This window comes from Melozone crissalis, unplaced genomic scaffold, assembly GCF_028551555.1.
Source record: "Melozone crissalis strain CALT ecotype California unplaced genomic scaffold, PUWL_Pcris_2 ptg000018l_1, whole genome shotgun sequence".
NCBI classification, from domain to species: domain Eukaryota; kingdom Metazoa; phylum Chordata; class Aves; order Passeriformes; family Passerellidae; genus Melozone; species Melozone crissalis.
This window is the reverse complement of record NW_026535796.1, coordinates 32,712,919-32,730,611: the sequence shown is the minus strand read 5'-3', so window position 1 is coordinate 32,730,611 and position 17,693 is coordinate 32,712,919. Positions and strand designations below refer to the sequence as shown.

General features: G+C 37.5%; 1 protein-coding gene across 2 annotated transcripts in view; it reads right to left on the bottom strand.

Annotated features, from left to right (window-relative positions):
- MIPOL1 (mirror-image polydactyly 1) overlaps positions 1 to 17,693 on the bottom strand; it is a 176,854-nt gene that overhangs the window by 132,288 nt on the left and 26,873 nt on the right. For both annotated transcript variants that reach the window (XM_054276183.1, XM_054276182.1), the window contains one exon: positions 16,428 to 16,507. In XM_054276183.1, the coding sequence (XP_054132158.1) occupies positions 16,428 to 16,507 (80 nt within the window). The remainder of the gene's footprint in view (positions 1 to 16,427; positions 16,508 to 17,693) is intronic.

Sequence of the window (17,693 nt, the reverse complement as noted above, 5' to 3'; positions counted from 1 at the left end):
ATGAAAAATTCATCATCATTTCCTAAGCCCTCCTCCCCCTTAAATGACTTCTTAAAATAATGCTGACTGTAGAAAATTATTTACCTATCTCTTAAAAAATTCAGCTCTACTATAGTGAGATATGATGAATTTCTGCTATAGAGAGGGAAATTTTTAGGTTATAACTAGACTCTTATAGTGAGGTTCCTTTCAAACCCATTTTGGCTACAAAAGGAGTATCATCAAGCTGTAATTAGTAACAACAAATTTAAAGCACCATTATTCACTCCTGGAGAGTGTGAGGTACAGGCTCATACAACTAAAGAACTTGAAGAATGCAAAGCAGAAATTGTGCCAAAAGGAAAAATTATCTGATTAAAATGTTGAGTGTGATAGCTAGTTCTCTTAGCTTGGCTACTAGATATTTTTAGGACATATTTCTGATATCAAGGCATTTAAATGAAAGAAAGATCCACATACCACGAATGCTCTTTCATAAAGTAAGAACAAGTACCTTTTAATTATAGAATTATATTAAAAAATGAGAAGGAAGCAGCCTAAAACCACTGGAAATGGAAAAAAGGTGCATATATTTTTCATTCTTTCATTTAGATTAGTAGAGAACAAACATTGGAGCTTTTGCTTATTTAATAAAGTTAGTGTTTCCAAACGTTTTGGATAAAATATAGGGCATATATTATTTGATCCACCTTATAACATCCTCCTCAAAAATAATAAGAAACTGTCTATACAGTTGAAATCAAGTAGAAATAGACCAAAATTACAAATCAATTACTATAATGTGGCCATCCTGCAGGTAAACACAGTTGTAAGCACAGTTTCCAAGTAAAAAATACTGAAAACTGTTTATCAAGTGTATTGCAACAGATTCCTCTTTCCTTAAATGAGGAAAGACACAAGATCTCAGGCAACAGCCCAAGGGCCACAAGAGATGACTTGGGAATTGGCTGGAGTAAGTTTAACAACTTCCAATATGGAGCTATGTGTTACCACCTCCAGGAAAAAGTTATGGGACCCACTGGTCATCTGTACTCTCTGCATCCACTTCAGTACTAACTTACTTGAATCCACTCTAACCATTTCTGCAAACTGCAACCACTGATCTTTACACTAGATTAAACAACAATCAACAGAGTATCAGCATCTTTGTCTTTTGATAAGTACAATACTACTTTCAGTACTGTGACTGAAATATGTTCCTCATAACATTTCACACCTAGTGCAGAAAGAACACAAGGCACAGCCACCTGGATTCTTCAAAACAAGTGTATGCTGTTTCCACTGGATTGAAATCCTGCAGGTTTTTGAGCAGATTTCCTCTGAAGTGCTGCTACATCTAAAAACTAAACTTGATCTCTTACTCCTCCTTATAGTAGGGAGCAAGGATCTCTAAAGAAATGTATGTTAAAAAAATCCCAACCAATATTCTCCAAGAACCTGACTCAGTTTGGGAGTGACAATACATAAGGGCAAAACTTTGAATCCTTTCCGGTAAGTACTACCTGAAAACTAATCTAGTCTGAGTTTCCATACTTGCAAAGTATTTTATAGGGAGTTGTGTTTCCCATTTGATTTATATTATAAAGAACTTCCTATGAAATATCCTGTTCACTTCTCCTGTTTCAGATGCAGTGTCTGTATAAATGCAGTTGCAAATTATGCTCCAGGGGAGGTGCAATGCTTCACTTGCCATGACAACTTTTCCTCCTCCTCTCTAGGGCATCCACTTATTCTATAAGCTATATATATATGTGAAGTGCCTCAAGCAAAGTGCGTCACACTCTATGGAAGAATTCAAGCACAATGTATATCTGTTGAAATAATCAGTGACAGTATTGCCAGGAAGCTTTGTTCTTTGTTTAGCACCATGGTACTCTACTTTGGCCCTATGAAAGTTGGAGAAGAAAAATCTCACTTCAGAGAGCTAAGAACTTTAGATGATGTTTTAGGCTGCTTCTCTTCCCTTAGCATGAGAGCAAGTTTTTATTCTTTTCACAGTTCTTGTTTTGTTAATTTGCTCCTTTCATTCCAGGATTTAAGAGACCACAGAAGAGTCACTGAAGTTGGCAGAGACCACTGGAAATCACCTTGCTGGCACCTCAATCATTTGTAACAGGAAGTTGTCCCCAGCAACTTCCAGATCACCTGAGCCCTGCTGCTGTCCTTTCAGCAGATCATTAACATCACTGTAGTATCCCATGGGAGCCTGGACCTTTGAACATGAGAGTTCTTCCAATTCTCTGAAGAAGGCCTCATCTACTTACTCAGCCCTCCTCCATGCCCCTCCCTGTTAGGAGAAGGATCAAGGCAAACACCACCTGGGTTCCCACACCCTGATCATCAAGCCTGGAGCCATACAGTCACATGCAACACTTCCCAGGCCACCCCCACAGTATCACTAATGCCTGCAGGGAAGAGCAGCAGGGAGTAAGAGGGTCAGATGAGCATCAGCAGGCTTTCTGTAACATTCTGAATATGAGCTGTAAACAAGAAAAAAAGTCTCCAGATGACAGGTCAGTTCAGAAGGCAGATTTTTATTTTTAAGACCAGAAGTGAACATGACTGCATGATGAGGTAAATATCTGCATTAGCAGTTGCACTTCTGCTAAATCCTTAGGCCATGTCAAGATCCGTGTTTTTAACTGTAAACTACTGCAGCTAAAGAAAAAAAAAGAGAATTTAGAATTGTACTAGAACTGTGTTAGTATTTAAAAATGCTAATGCTGCTTCTTTAGACAACATACATCTGCAGGACGCCTTTTCATCCAGATTCAATTCCCTCAAGCACATGGGTAAGACTAAGTAGCATCACAGGAAGGCTGTAAGTGGCATTCATGGAAATATAAGGTAAAACACAGAGGATCTGTTTTTTCTCCACTGGCTTTTAAGAGAGAAGATGATGGCAGCCTCTTCCACCCAAAACTGAAAGCACTCTGCCCAAGGGCATTAAGGTGAGAGGTTTTTACTCATTTAATAAAGCTGTAATGTTTTTTTTAATCAGCATGCAAAATTTCTCAGTAGAATGCTTTGGGGAAGACATTTTGAACACTGTCAGATCAATGGGCATAGGATTCAATTTATTTTTAAAACCACTTTATTCTTCATATAGCCCATGACCCTCACATCAAATAATTTAGGCTTTGGTACGTGGTAGCTTGTCTTGTTGCTAAACTAAGTGGCAATTTTAATACATGCACTTCAGTGCTTTTTTCCTCATGCCTCCTGCAAATTGTATCGTGCACTAATTACCAATGCTGCAGAAACACACTGGGGAGTAAGTAGCATTTGCAATAATCAGGCTGCACAGGGAACATCAGAGAAAGGGTAAAACAGCTCTGCAAGCTTTGGAAAAAATTATGTAGATTTCATTAAGTAGTACCACCACTGCTGATTCTGGTTCTTGAGTATACTAAACAAATTTTTTTTCCATATAAAATGGTACAAGTTCAGTAGCCCAGATTAATATTTCACTATAGGGAGAAGCTGAACAGCTGATCTTCTGTATGTATTTATCTTGAATGAATAGCTTGTTCACATTGCGGGAAAGAAAAGCAAATGTTAAGAAGAAGGAATATGAAGACACTAGAATTAAATCTGGGAATTGATTGTGAGGGACGTAAGGGGAAGATAATGCTGTCATGGCTGGAAACAGTAAAGGCAGAATAGAATTCAATGTTGTTAAGCTAGGAGTGGTTCAAAAGTCAAGTAAAAACATTAAACACATCATACTGTGCAGACACCCACTATTCTCACAGCTTCTTCTGGGAAGCGGGGGATAAGCACTGAGATCAGGGAAAGCACAGCATTAGAGAATCCCACACCAACAGTGATAAATGCACAGAAGGTGCAGATTCAACTGGAAGACTGAAGAGGCAATAGCATCCCTCGTTACACCACTCAGCACATTCAGCTGTCCCATCATCCAGCAGAAACTGAGTGGACACCCCCTTCCCTCTGTCTTTCAGCACCCTACTAAAATGCACTGATCACCTCAGAGGTTTGCAGGGAATCTCCACAGGATAAGAGTAAAGGGAAAAAACCCAAAACCCAACGGAACATGCACACAGACTACGGATCTGGTTGCAGATAAGTATGGGGACACTAGAAGCTCCAGGTGCAGCAAATCAGCTTCAAGTGTAATAGGACTTACAGCTTGCTACCTATAGCTTATTAGTATCTGTTTTAAGCTGGTCTGTGACATGTACATAGTATGTTCTCATCTGTCTGCAAAAGACTGCATGAGTGAACCAACCCCTAGCAGGATGGCAGTAAGAGACATAATAGGAAAAAGCAAAAGCAGAAAGGAAGAGAATGAGCCATAGACCCCCTGGTAGCAGGAGCAAAGATGACTGCAAATTCAGTAGCTACGACACTGTGACACTTTCAGATTAAATACGTTTGAAAATATGTAGAACAAAACATTGTGCTGTATTTGAGGCAGTCAACCTCAATTAATAAAAGCCTCCATAATTCCTCCTGTTAATCATAGAATGTTTTGGGTTGGATGAGACCCTAAAGATCATCTAGTTCCAATTTCGCTGCCCTAAGCAGGGAGGCCACCCATGAGATCATGTTGCCCAGGGCCCCATGCAGCCTGGCCTTGAAAACTTCCTAGGACAGGGCATTCATAAATTCTCTAGACAACCTGTTTCAGTGCCTCATCACTCTGGTAAAGAATGTCTCCAAATATCTTACCTAAATCTGTCCTCTTTTAATTTGACACTGTTTCCCCTTGTCCTATCATCTACCTATCTGTGTAAGAAATTGCTCTCCCTCTTTTTTTATAAGTCCCCTTCAAATACTGGAAGGTCCCAGTGACATCTTCCCAGAGACTTCTCTTCTCAAGGCTGAAAAACCCCAGCTTTCTCAGCCTGTCTGTCCTCACAGGACTTGTTCTCCAGCCTTCTGATCATCTTCCTGGCCAAGTCTGGATTTGCTGCAACAGGCCCACACTTTTGTGCTGGGGTTCTCAGACTGGATGCAGTACTTCACATGGGGTCTCACAGGGGCAGAGTGGAAAGGTGCAATAATTTTCCTCAACTTGCTGGCCAGACTTCTTTTGATGCAGTCCAGGATGCTGTTGGCTGTCTGGGTTGAAATCACATATTTTTTCTTTAAGTCTAAACAAAAACACAACTTCAATGTCTGTGAAGTTTTTTTTGTTTGTATAATATCAAACATTTTGAATTTCAAAGACGAGGGAATATTCACTATCCAACAAAACTATCTATGCAAAGAGCCACCCTGGCCCTATACAAAACTAACTGGTTTCCAATGGAATAATAGGATACATTTCTTGTGGTTTAAAAGAACTTGATTTTGCCCCAGTACAAATCACACCTCTACAACACTTGCTTCAATAACTATGCATGTAAAAGCATTACATTAGAACTTCACCTTCATTTCCACATGACTAACTGCTATTCTTTATCATTGGCTTTCAAATTATCTAATGTTTTTCCTACAATAATAAGACTCAAAATGTAGCCTGACGGCCACTAAATTTTCAAGCCATGCAAATGAAATTAGTACTATGGCCGAATATTCCTTTTTGAGCTGAAAATGATGAGTCAACCATTTTGTCAAAAGACAAACATTCATTCACTAAGCTATTTAACTACTGGAACTTCTACCAAACAGAATGACTGGGAAAGACGTAGACTGTTCCACAGTTTGCCCTTTACTGAATGATTAAAAGGCATAAATCCTGAAAATGAGTAGGAACTGAAATTCAAGGCTTTTGTAGGCATAAATATGCAAAGAAAGAAAATGAGTCTGGTGGAAGAAATCTGATCCTATTGTCTGACATTAATGATAAGAGATGGTTTAGATCATGCATTTTCAGAATGCCTGTATTTTCCTTTTTCATTCATATTTGAGCTAATACAGATGCAATATACATGCATATGTCAAAGGAGCTCATTACTTTTGACTAATTTCCTTACTGATTTATCTTTCCCATGACCTACAAAAAAATTCAGAGTTAATCCTAAAAAAGGTGCTGTACCTAATTTTCAAGAAAGTAATTCCTATTTCAGGAAACAATTACAAAAGGTCAGTAATAAAAGGTCCATAATACAGGCTTTCTCCAAAACAAGCAACATGAAAAAGTGAAGCTTTGGACTTACTACAGATTTACTTATGTTAGCAATTATTTAGGCCTCTTCAGTGCAGTGTAGTATACTGAGACCATGAGTAACTAAGAGCAAATGTCTGTCCCATCATAATGCAGTTTCCTGATGTTTAAAGAAAACAGCAAGCTTCAAGTTATTTACTATTCAAGATTATTCAGTAGGACTCTAAGATCTCACTAAATCACTTCTGTAGCATGGAAGAATGGCAGTCATAGGAAACTGATAACAAGCAAAGACTGAGCTCAGAGTAGATTTGTAAAACAAAGCTAATTCCTTTTATTTCTCTGTGCTCTGCCCAGCCAAAGTACTATGTAAAAAGCCAAAGTACCTGCCAAATCCTTGGCAATAGCAAAGAGGAAATCACAACATAGATGCATTGTCCATTCAGTGCCCCAACTATACATGACCATGGGCTCTGCAGAGAGCATCATGGGTCAGCTCAAAAGGATGGGGACTATCAAATTACATTTAAGTAACTCTTACTCATTAAGGTCCTGGATTTATCTCTGAGATAGTGTATCTCCTCTCACTTTAAGATACACAAGACAGATATTCATTGAAATAAGACTTGGAAAGAACATTTTTATACAAACTCTTAGAGATGTTTTTTAGGAGATGTGTAAGTGCTGTGAAAGTAATTTTAAAGCCATTGAGACTAAGGCACAGAGTGATGAAGTAACTGCATTGAGGTCATTGAGCAAGTTATGTGTCCTGGTTCCAGCCGGGACAGGCTTTATTTTTGCAGTAGACAGGAGGGTGCACGGCCAGCGCACAGAATTTACTCTATACCAACTTACACCATTGCCAGGGGCAGGGGAAAGGAACTCTTCCAGGGAGAAGAGGTTCCTTCTGGGCATGAAAACGTGGCAGAGGGAGCTGTCCCATATTGCCTATTTAAGGGGGAAGGGATGGTTGGGGGACTGGGGGTGTGGTTTCTGTGTGAATCGTTTCTTTTCTTATTCCCTCTGTCATTAGTATTGTTGCTGTTACTGCTCAGTTTCTTATCTCATTGCTGTACCCAGTAAATTGCTCTTATCTCAACCCATGATCTTTGCTTTTCCGGCCTCAAATTGGAGGGTGGAGAGGGAGTGGCACATGGTTTTAATGGAAGAATTAATTGGAGAATACCGTTCCTAAACCAAGACAGCTGTAATTGGAGCCCAGTGTGAGGCATGAAGGGTTGAGATTCAACAGATCTGCCCAGAGCAAACAAATTTGATCTAAGTATTTGTTGTATTAGGTCCAGAGGCAATGCTCACAATGTTGCCTGGGCTGTTCAAATGGGTATTATTATATATAACCATGTATATATTCCCATATATGCTCCTCACTATGATCTTTTTCAGAGCAGGGAGAGGGATCAGGATCCATTTGTTGCTGTACTGTGGGATATCAGCTTATGACAAGACAACATCAAGGACAATGAAAGTAATTTGGGATGTGTACTCAGTGTTTCTCTCCTATCCTTACTCAGGTACTGCCTCTGGGGGCCCATTAACAATTATACCCAGTCTGTGGGAAGAACAGGGGGGATGACTTTCCCTAGCTTTTCACCCCCTTTTCCTCCTTCAGACCTGTTAAAATAGCTTTTGACAACTTTTAATTCCTGCTGGATGTTAAGGAAAGCATATTCTTGTTGCTAAGTCTGCCACTTCTCCTCCGTGCAGTCTACACCATATTTAGAGTCAGGACAGAGATTTCTTGGGAGGTCATTCCAAGATCTGCCCTGAGGGTGGATGGTCACAAGTGGCATAGAATATGGGACAGAATGGGCCAGTTTTTGGGAAAATTCTCTGCTCCAATGGTTTGGCAGTTCACCCTGAACCAATACAAGACCCTGTTTAAAGTGACAGAATGCTGCACTGTGAGGAAAATGCTGTGGCAACTCCAGAGAGGAGCAATTTATTGCAGAGTGCTGGGCCCTGGCTACTCTTTACTGGACACAGCTCAGCACTAGAGAACACCCTCCAGGGGAGGAGTAGAAAAGCAGACCTGCAGGCACCACGGCCTCATTGCAGCTGAACCAGGGGAACAACCATGCCAGTAGCAGTTGCCCCTACACAGAAGAAGAAATCCCAGACCAAATCAGTTTTCTTAGTGAGGAATAAAGAGGAAAGAGGGCCCACAGAACAGAAGAAAGAGGCAGGGCCAGAGATAACCACCTCAGTAGAGGGTATTTTGAGGACCCAAAAGAGTATCATTGGGTTTTTGGGATAGCTGCTGTGGAGACAGAAGAAATTAGACAGCTGAAAACCTTTCCTGGTGTCTCAGAAGACTCTGTTCTTTGAGTGTCAGCAGGCCTAAGTAGGCTTGAATAGGAAACCCCAATTGCCCAGGGATTTTGGAAATCATCACTAACAGGCCTGAAGGCAAAAATTTTGGATTATCAGGTGGAAAATGTCCGGATCCCAGCAGTGACAGGGTTAATTTTTGTAGTAGCCAGGAAGGGACATAGCCAGGACACAGACATTATTCTATACCACCTCACCTCATGAGGACTCTTTTCTGGGAAGATGGAGTGCCGTCTGGTCCACAAAACGTGTTGGAGGGAGCCATCCAGTACTGACCATTATTGGGGCAAAAGGGTGGTCTATTATTGAGTGTGCTGTGGTGTGTCTTTTTCTCCTGAATTGTCTCTTTTCCTATACCCTCTGTCATTAGTATTTTTGCTGTTATTGTTCATTTTCTTATCTCATTGCTGCTCCCATTAATTTGCTTTTCTCTGAACCTGTGATCTTTACCTTTTGTGGCTCCAGTTGGAGGAGTGGGGGGGAGCTGCATGAGGTTTTAGTGGCGTGCTGAACTGGAGAATACCATTCCTAAACCATGACACCAGAACAGAAGGAGAAACTGCAGAAGTCGAAGGGGCTGGATCCACACTGCATCTTGGAGCCTGTACTACCTCAGTGATGGCCCTCCCTGCTCTTTTCTCCTGCTCAGAGATGTCAAATTCTACTCTTTTCTGTCAGAGACGTTTTAGAAACTAATATCTACTGTACTTAAAGAAAAAAATACCACTTTTACTTATGAATGGCTAACTCACATTTACAGAATAAAAAAAATTAGTATTAATTGTAAATAACTAAAATAGTATCCTTTGACACTTCTTTATGATGATAATTTTAATTCACATGACAGGTTAGGTTACAGTATTTGTATACTGGAAGACAGTTGTGCAATGTACAATATAAAAAAACTTCCTGTAATTTCAATATTAGGCAGAATAAAGGAAATGGCCTTTTAAAAATTATATTAAGTATCATTCTAATGCAAAGAACTTCCAAACAATTCAAACTGCTTTAGAAGTCAGTCAGGTGAACACAACAATGCAATTCAAAAATTGATCTCTGGCTACAGCTAAGCATTTAAGTTGACCAAAAAAAAACCAACTCAGAAGTTTAATGGTTCGTGCATTTTTTAATTCCTTAAAGAGAACAGTGAATCCTGTTTTAGCAACATAAGTTGGGGGGACATCTGTGTTATTTTGAATGCTTCTGTATTCACCTGTACTTGTGTGGAACCCTGGCAACACCCTTCATAAAGAAATAAATTGAGAAAGAGATTAAGAACAGTTAGCAGTTATTCTGGCAAAGGCAATTTTTTACAATTCTCCAAGGATTCTGATTATTTTAGTAACGATGTTCCTTCGCCTGACTCCCTCACTAAGTCTTTTGTCCTCCTCTTCTGCATCTAAACAGCAATTGTGTACAAACTGTTGAATATTTAAAATGGAAAAATGCTACTCAGTCTTTAATATATGTGGCAAATCATTATATTGGTATTCACTGCAGTTAATCGTGATGCATTTATTAATGTGTAAATATCAGACATTTCCTTTGGCATTCCACTCTCCGTTTGCAATTCATTAACATACTGTTATTTTAAAATATTAGTCTCTAAGAAGACACCAGATTTTCATTGGACTGGTCTCACAGTTGAAAAAGCATTTTTATATTCTGAATGCATCAAAACAGCAGAATCACTAGGCAGTCAGTAAGTGGGATTCACTGAAACACAATGTTAGTTCTAATGGATGGATGATTGTGTTTGGTCTTCAGAAACTTTGAAGTATAGGTAAGTCTTGATCACACAAATTAATAAATCCTAAAGCTGGAGTTAACAATAACCATTACACCCAAATTCTGCAGCTTAGCCCAGCCAATTTTTCAAAAGGTCAGGTTGTGAACTGGAGAAGATCAGGGAGGTCCACCGCATAGCTTTGTTGCCAGGCATCTCTCGTCTGGATTGTTGCAGGCATTTATTAGTATTCGTCAGCAGACTCAACAAAGCAAACAAGAAATTCAAGCACGAATAATAAAATGAAATGCTGCTATATAACCCTTTGTCATTCAGCAAATATGGGACTTTTTAGCTACATTGTTCCTAAACCTGGGTTACTACTTTAATTTTTCTCCACAGTGCTGACTGAATGAGTATGCATGTGTGTTAAATGCAGAGCTCCCTTAACAACTGCAGGACTGCCATTTAATCTGTTGGTAGATGGACCATTTCCTGTGGGAACTCCAGCTATGATTTCCAGATCCACCAAATAAATCTCAGATTAAGATTCCAAATGAAACCTGCCTTTGGCAGATAAAAAATGTCAAGATGGATATAAACAGTAAAATTATAAATTATCTAGGTGTTGCACGATGACTTGATGTGCGTTTTTTGTTTACACTTTCCCTGATATCACAACTATACAAGGCATTCATCAAATGTCACACTTTCATAATACTGGAGGCATCATTAAAACTGTTTGGCTAAGGACCTTGAAGTGTTTAAGCAGTAGCTCAAAAGTATATTTGTGCAAAGTAGAAGAATAAATTTACATATCAGCAGCAGCTCATAAGGGATGGGTAAATATTCTGTTTATCTCTCATTGTAATTCAGGTTAGTTTAAATACAGGGTTTCAGGATATCATTACAGCCTATATGGAGTCATTACATAATTTCCAAACATAGTGTCTGCTGGAGTTTTACTAAACATGCTGTGTTTATGTTTTCTAAACCAACTAAAAACAAAGTAAACCCTCCCACCCCATTTGTCTTTTGCTATTGTCATATCAGACAATTGCTTTTCACATATAACCCCCTTCCATTATCTAAATCTTAATGATCCAGAACTCCCTTTTATCTAGGCAGGGTCATGTTTCTCCGTGCCCATTAATTATAGTGAAAATTCTCTTATCCAAATGTACTCAACCTCCCCTACCACACACAAACAATTAAAGCTTTGCTGAATTAAGAGTTCTAAACAAAATCCCAGGAAACTACAGCTTTAGAAGTAAAGAAAAATATCGCGATTTTAAGTGTCTGACATGAAAGAAAGATCACTCTGCATAAAGTAGCTGTAAGACACCTTGCCCCCGCACCCTTTACTCCAGTAGTGTTCTACTAAAGATGCAGGTGAACTCACAAATAAGAGTCGGCAACGCACTCCCTGAAGAACCTTTTCATAATAATTTAAAAATATTTTTGCTCTGAACTTAAGCCTCATTCTACCTGTTATAAAAATAGAAGTAGTGAAGGTTTCTAAAGAAGAAAATAACCAAATACCTCTTGCACTTGTGCAAGGTCTTCTAAAGTTCCTTCTGAAGCACTACTTAAAAATTACTGTGGTGGTAAGTGCTGTTCTCTCTGAAGTACATTTCAAGACATTCTGAAGTTAGCTGCACTCATACTTTACACACTTAAGATTCAAAGTGCAATACTTCAAGGTGTGCATTCTCCCCATCCTTAGTGCTTGCAGCCCTCAGAGCAGATAAGGCCCTACACGTTTTGAGTGTACCATAAAGGGTTCAACAAAATCATATTCACAACACTGTAGTGAGTCAGGCAAGTACTGGATATCTAGTTGTGCTTCTGATGAGGAGTCTTTCTGCACGCAGTCTGGCTAGAAATGTGCTGTATTCTGCCACTCAAAATGTACAAGGAAAGAAATGGAATGGAAAAAGAATAGATGAGAATTTATATGCATGAAGGCATGATTATATTTACAGGAAAGACCAAGCAGTCTTGGATGATTTTTCAGTTATCATTAAGTCATTCTTATCTTCTAAGTTATGTCACACTATTCCTTCTTCTTCCATGGCAGAGGTTTTCTTCATCTTCCATGCTTAATGTTGTTCAACAGTGACTAGGTTTTACTCATGAAAGTTCATCCTCTCAGCCTCTTTTCAGCCTTCTACATCATTGAGAGAACCTTGCAGCTACTCTTGGCACTTTGCAAGGGGATCTGACAGCACACAGTGAGTTTGATGCTGAAAGCACAGCACACAGCACACTGATCAGCTGAGCCACGTGGGTGTAGAGGACGCTGTCTCTCTGCATATTGTGTAGATTTTTCTGCATACAAACCACCCTTGCAATATTCAGGCCTTCTTTCTTTTCCAAGAAAACATCACTTTGTTGCTAAAATTGGTAGGAGAGGGAGAACAGGCTCACAGTATCTCCTGTTGAGGCATGTAAAAGAAGAAAGAGACTTCACTATGGCAAGTATGCTTAATTTTGCTTCTGTTATAGCCTTGAAAGAGGGGCTTTAGATTTACTTTAGAGTGTTTACAGCTGCAGTGGGTACATTCAGGAGAAATGGGCAGCAGCACCTTTACCATTAGCTGCTTTTTTACCAACTAGAGCATTTACAGCACCATATTACTCTGGAGGCTTTCTTTACCCATTCATCTTTGTGTGTGTCAAACTCACACAATAGGAATTCCAGACAAAAAAAGTCCTTGTCATTAATACTGCAAAAACAAATCTACAAAAAAGCACATTAAAACCATTACACAACTAGAAGAGTTTTCTACTTGTAATAAGACAGTGAAAGTTACACAAAAAGATGATTTATTTTACTTAACCTTTGCACGTGACTACATTTCCTCAATTACCATGAATGTAAAACACCCCAAAAACCTACAGCTCACCACCAGATAGAACACCTCCATCACAAATTTCCCTGCACAAGCTGATTCTGCAGTTCTGTTCCAATCTACATTACCACAGCTCTTTAAAGCTAGTCTCCTCTGAACTAGTTTCCAGACATGCAATTTTGAAGTACAATTACAAGCTGCAAGCATTCTTTTAAAGATACCTGGAAAGTGCCTATATGGATCATAACTAAAGTTGCCATCAAATTCAGAGAAGTGAAATTGGTTCACTGACATACAATATATGCTTCAAGTAATGGCTTAGCAATATATACATATTTATTTCTGTGCTTGAAAAACATAATAACCACTTTTTAAGAAAGCAAACAACTTCATCATTAAAAAAATCAATCTGTTAATTTGTCTTAATTATACCATGATTTTAATTCTGGAGTCAGCAAAACTCTAATTTTGTTCTCAAAACAGAACAAACAACACTTAAAAGTCTAAGCCTTCTCCTAATTTCTGCCCTATCCTTAAAGCCTGGATGCTCATAAATATGACATAAGCCAAAACATCACAATAGTTAAAGACTCTATAATACAGAAGTATAGCTGCACCTAATTAAACGTGGTACATGAGTCAAATAAGACACAAATTTAACTCCAGCATTTGCACACTCACCACTTTCCAATCCTGGTAATGCTTCTGAAAAACTGCCATATCAAGTCCTAAACATATATGTAAGAAGTGAAACCACCCAGTTTCAGGTTCCCTCTTGTGTTTTCACAGGATTAATGTTTGCATAGTTCCCATCATGCATGGAAACCCTACTGAAGTAACAAGTCTTGCCCCAATGCAATGTGCTTCCCCACACCCACCATCACTGCAATGCAAAGATAGGCACCTATTTGCCAATACAAGTTTATTTTCATAATTGAATACTATTCTAGGCTGTCTAGCTTGGATTCTGAATATTTTTCATTTCTAAGTAGCACAGTCCGCACTGGTCTGCTGCCAATGCTCCTGGTACGTTCTCTCAAGTATCATTAGAGGGAAATGAAAAAAGGCATTAACCTTCTATTAAAAACTAGAGAAAGAGTACATTTAAACTAGATACAAACATAAAGTAATGAACCTTGCACACAAACTGTTCTTTAATTCTTCCTAATAGAACAGAACAGTGACAAAGTCTTCAATCCACACAGAAATACTATACTCTAAACAACTCGGAAAGTTAAAAAGAAAATCTCACCTTTCAAACAGTTCAGATACACTCCTCTTAAACACTACCTTCCTTTCAAGTATTTTATTTTATAACATTGATTAACAGGTTACACATTATCCCACATAACCACCATAAACCTACCACTTTGCATCTGTTTTTTTCTATTTCTTAAAATTCTCGTTGCTTGACTGAATTTTCGTCTAGTCAGATAAATTTAATGTTGTATTTGCTTTACCATCCTTATTTGTTGACAAATAATGTAATCTCCAATATTTCAGTATGCTAATAAAATGTTTAAATTATTAAACATTATAGGGTTACTGTAAACCCAGCTTTTAAACTTCCAAGTTACAAGAAAGGAAAATCTAAATACAGTACAGTACCAACTGCACAAGGAAATATGTCAAGATGACAGAGCAAGCAGGAGACAAAATAGTACACTCATCAGCACACACATTCACACAGAAAAGGAGAAATTGCTGTGCTTAAGTAATACAATGAGAAAATGCACTAGAATATCTACCAAGCTTACATATTATGTTGCTGAAATTGACCTATTATCTTTATGATAAGTGAATGTAATTTAGCTGTTAATACTCAAATTAAATTCTAAGAAAAAAAACTTTCTCATCCACACCAGTATGATGACAAATTTACCCATAACCCCTTTTTCTAACTTTGCCAGGAGCAAAAGCACAAAGAATTACATGACTTATTAATGATTATGCTAAATAAAAGTGTATAAATTTTACTTTTATTTATATAACAACTTCTGTTGGACACATGAAGTGTTAGCCTGGAAGAAGCAGCTGTCTAAACAGCACAAAATATTGACTTAATGCATCAGAAAAATAATACACATGAAAGTCAGTAGCTACTCAGTTTCAAAAATATCTCTGAGCAGTAGCAGAACATAATTTCTTGCAATTAGACAGAATTTGCCTACTTTGGAAAACTTAACCTTTTGAACCATTCTTAGGGTATGCTGACCCCTAAAGGTCTAAAAATACTAAACCTGATTAAGCCATTACACGTTTAAATTGTCAGAATACAATTCTCCACTAACTTACACCACCATTAATGTTTTTGTTTACAGAGAATATGATTCAAAAAACTTTTGAACTTCACTCAGTAACACCTCAAAATGCCATAAATTAAAAGGGGTTTATAAGTAGTTTATTTTACAGAATAATATATGTAGAAATTCCTTTACATATGAAAGAAAAGTATCACCTACAAAATGAAGCATTTCTTCTTTCTTCTAAATAGACTCTCCATGAGAAATTTGACATTTTTTATCTTTTGAGAGAGAATATATAGTATAAAACTCAAAAAAAGGAAATGTACAAGAAGCTATGAGGCTCTAATATAGAGGGAAATTTTGATGTTGACACACCTAATCCATTTTGGAATTTTTAACCTACACAGAGTCACTTGCTAGCAAAAATCCATTCTCAAGTGAGGATCTCTTTTTTATGTCTTTCCCTTCCTTCTACCAGTCACAATTTAGTCACAAGCTACTTCTAAAAATTCTCTTCTACAAAGTCAGTCAGTCAGTCAGTTATGAATGTACTCTCAAATTCAGTGGGATTTTTTTCCCCTTAGGTTTCTGTCACGAAACATAGAAGAATGTATCTGAGAACAATTATGTCTGGTCAATCAACTAAAAATAAAAAAAGATACTTGCATCCTGATGAAGATGAAAACTCCACCAACTGGGGAAGCTCCAAGTTAACCAAGGTCACCTTTATCTCCAAGCCTTACCTTACTGTCTAAATTCAGTTGAGACACTTATGAGTTGAGACACTCATTAATATTAGTAGATGGCTTAATCATACCCAAGCCAGGTGTGAATAGCCAAGAAAATTTCTTTAAGACAGATTTTCAGATTTATTACTAACAAAAAAAAAAAAAGTTGGAAAGTAAAGTGCAATGTACAGACTAAGAATTTAAACAAGTTTTCTGAAAGTTGTACAAAAACATTTTCAATAATCCAGAAAATTAAGGTGAAGCTTTGTATTCATGTAGCTGCTCTCCAGTTACTCAAAGTTCTTTTAAGGAGCAGTATGTGGTTATTGGTTTTTTTCCTTTTCTTCCAAAGTCAGTCATATATCAGCAAGAACAAACACACTCCAGTCACTGCCTAGCACTGGTATAACACCTAAGGTTCCTTATTAATATCTTTAAAGTCCCTACCTTTTGACCAGTTCTCCATTTGTTCCTCTGAACTTGTTTGATCTGGCACTGAGTCGAGCTTTTGCTTGAAGGTTTCAGAGCTAAAATAAAACAAACTCTAGATAAATAAACTTGAAACAATATAATGCACCTATACTTTGCCTTCATTTGACAGAAAATTTACAAAACAAATTATTTTAAAAATTTATAGCAGCACAATGAAGTCTGCATACTTTAACAGCCAGGGAAAAATTATATTTCTCAGTAAAATATTTTTTCTTCACTCATCTAATTTTTATAATTGTTTGGTTCAGCTTTCTGTTGCATGTGATGTCTTTGTTGAAATATTTATTAGTTTGGTTTTTTCTTCTAGAGTCTGGTCTTGGAAGTACACATTACTGAGCACAGCCCAAATCACACCAAGCAGTCCTGCTGCAGACAACAAGACTGCTCCCTTTGGCAGTTATTACAGACAGTGGCATGTGCTTCACTTCACAGCATTCTTTCTCTACTTTTAATTTCCTAGATAAAATACAGGTAAAGTGGTCTATGACCGCTCCAACTCTGAAGTTCTTTCTGAACAGCTAAATAATGCATCCCGATATATGCATGCATAATGCTTCAGACTATAGTTAATTACATAGTTGCAATATTTCATATAATCAAAGATCTTCAAGAAGAAACCTCCAAAAAGACTTACAATAAAATGCTATGTCTACCATGCATCATTTTGAGTGTTAAAATATATGCTCTCTTATGTGTTAAAAATTTAGTTGTACTCAGTATTGCAAGGAAATCTAAATAAGTTTGTAATCTTGGTAACATAGTAAGCTTATCACAAATTGTATTACTTACTCATGCACCTTTTAAAAAAAATATTGTAATAGGAAAATTTTTATCCTTAACTATGCATTGTGCTTATTTTGTAAGTTTTCCCTGCTGCATTTTTTTACATTTATTAAAAAGATACACGTGCCTTGAAGATACAGTGACTAGATTATGAAGATTTGAAAACACTCAGACTGTTGTCATTGTGCTGAAAAGTGTGAGAGATTAAATAAAAAAAATTAAGTACCTATTTTACAATTCAAGAAAATTATACCAAGACACATATCCTAAATAATAAAGCAGCAGGAGAAATTATTTTGCCATAGAACACCAAAAAAGCAGATTATTTCATTTTTATATTTAAAATTTCAAAAAAAATTTAATTGTACAAACACTTTAGATTCAACACCAACACGAACACCAAATATTCAAGAAATACATATTTAGCTCACATTTGTT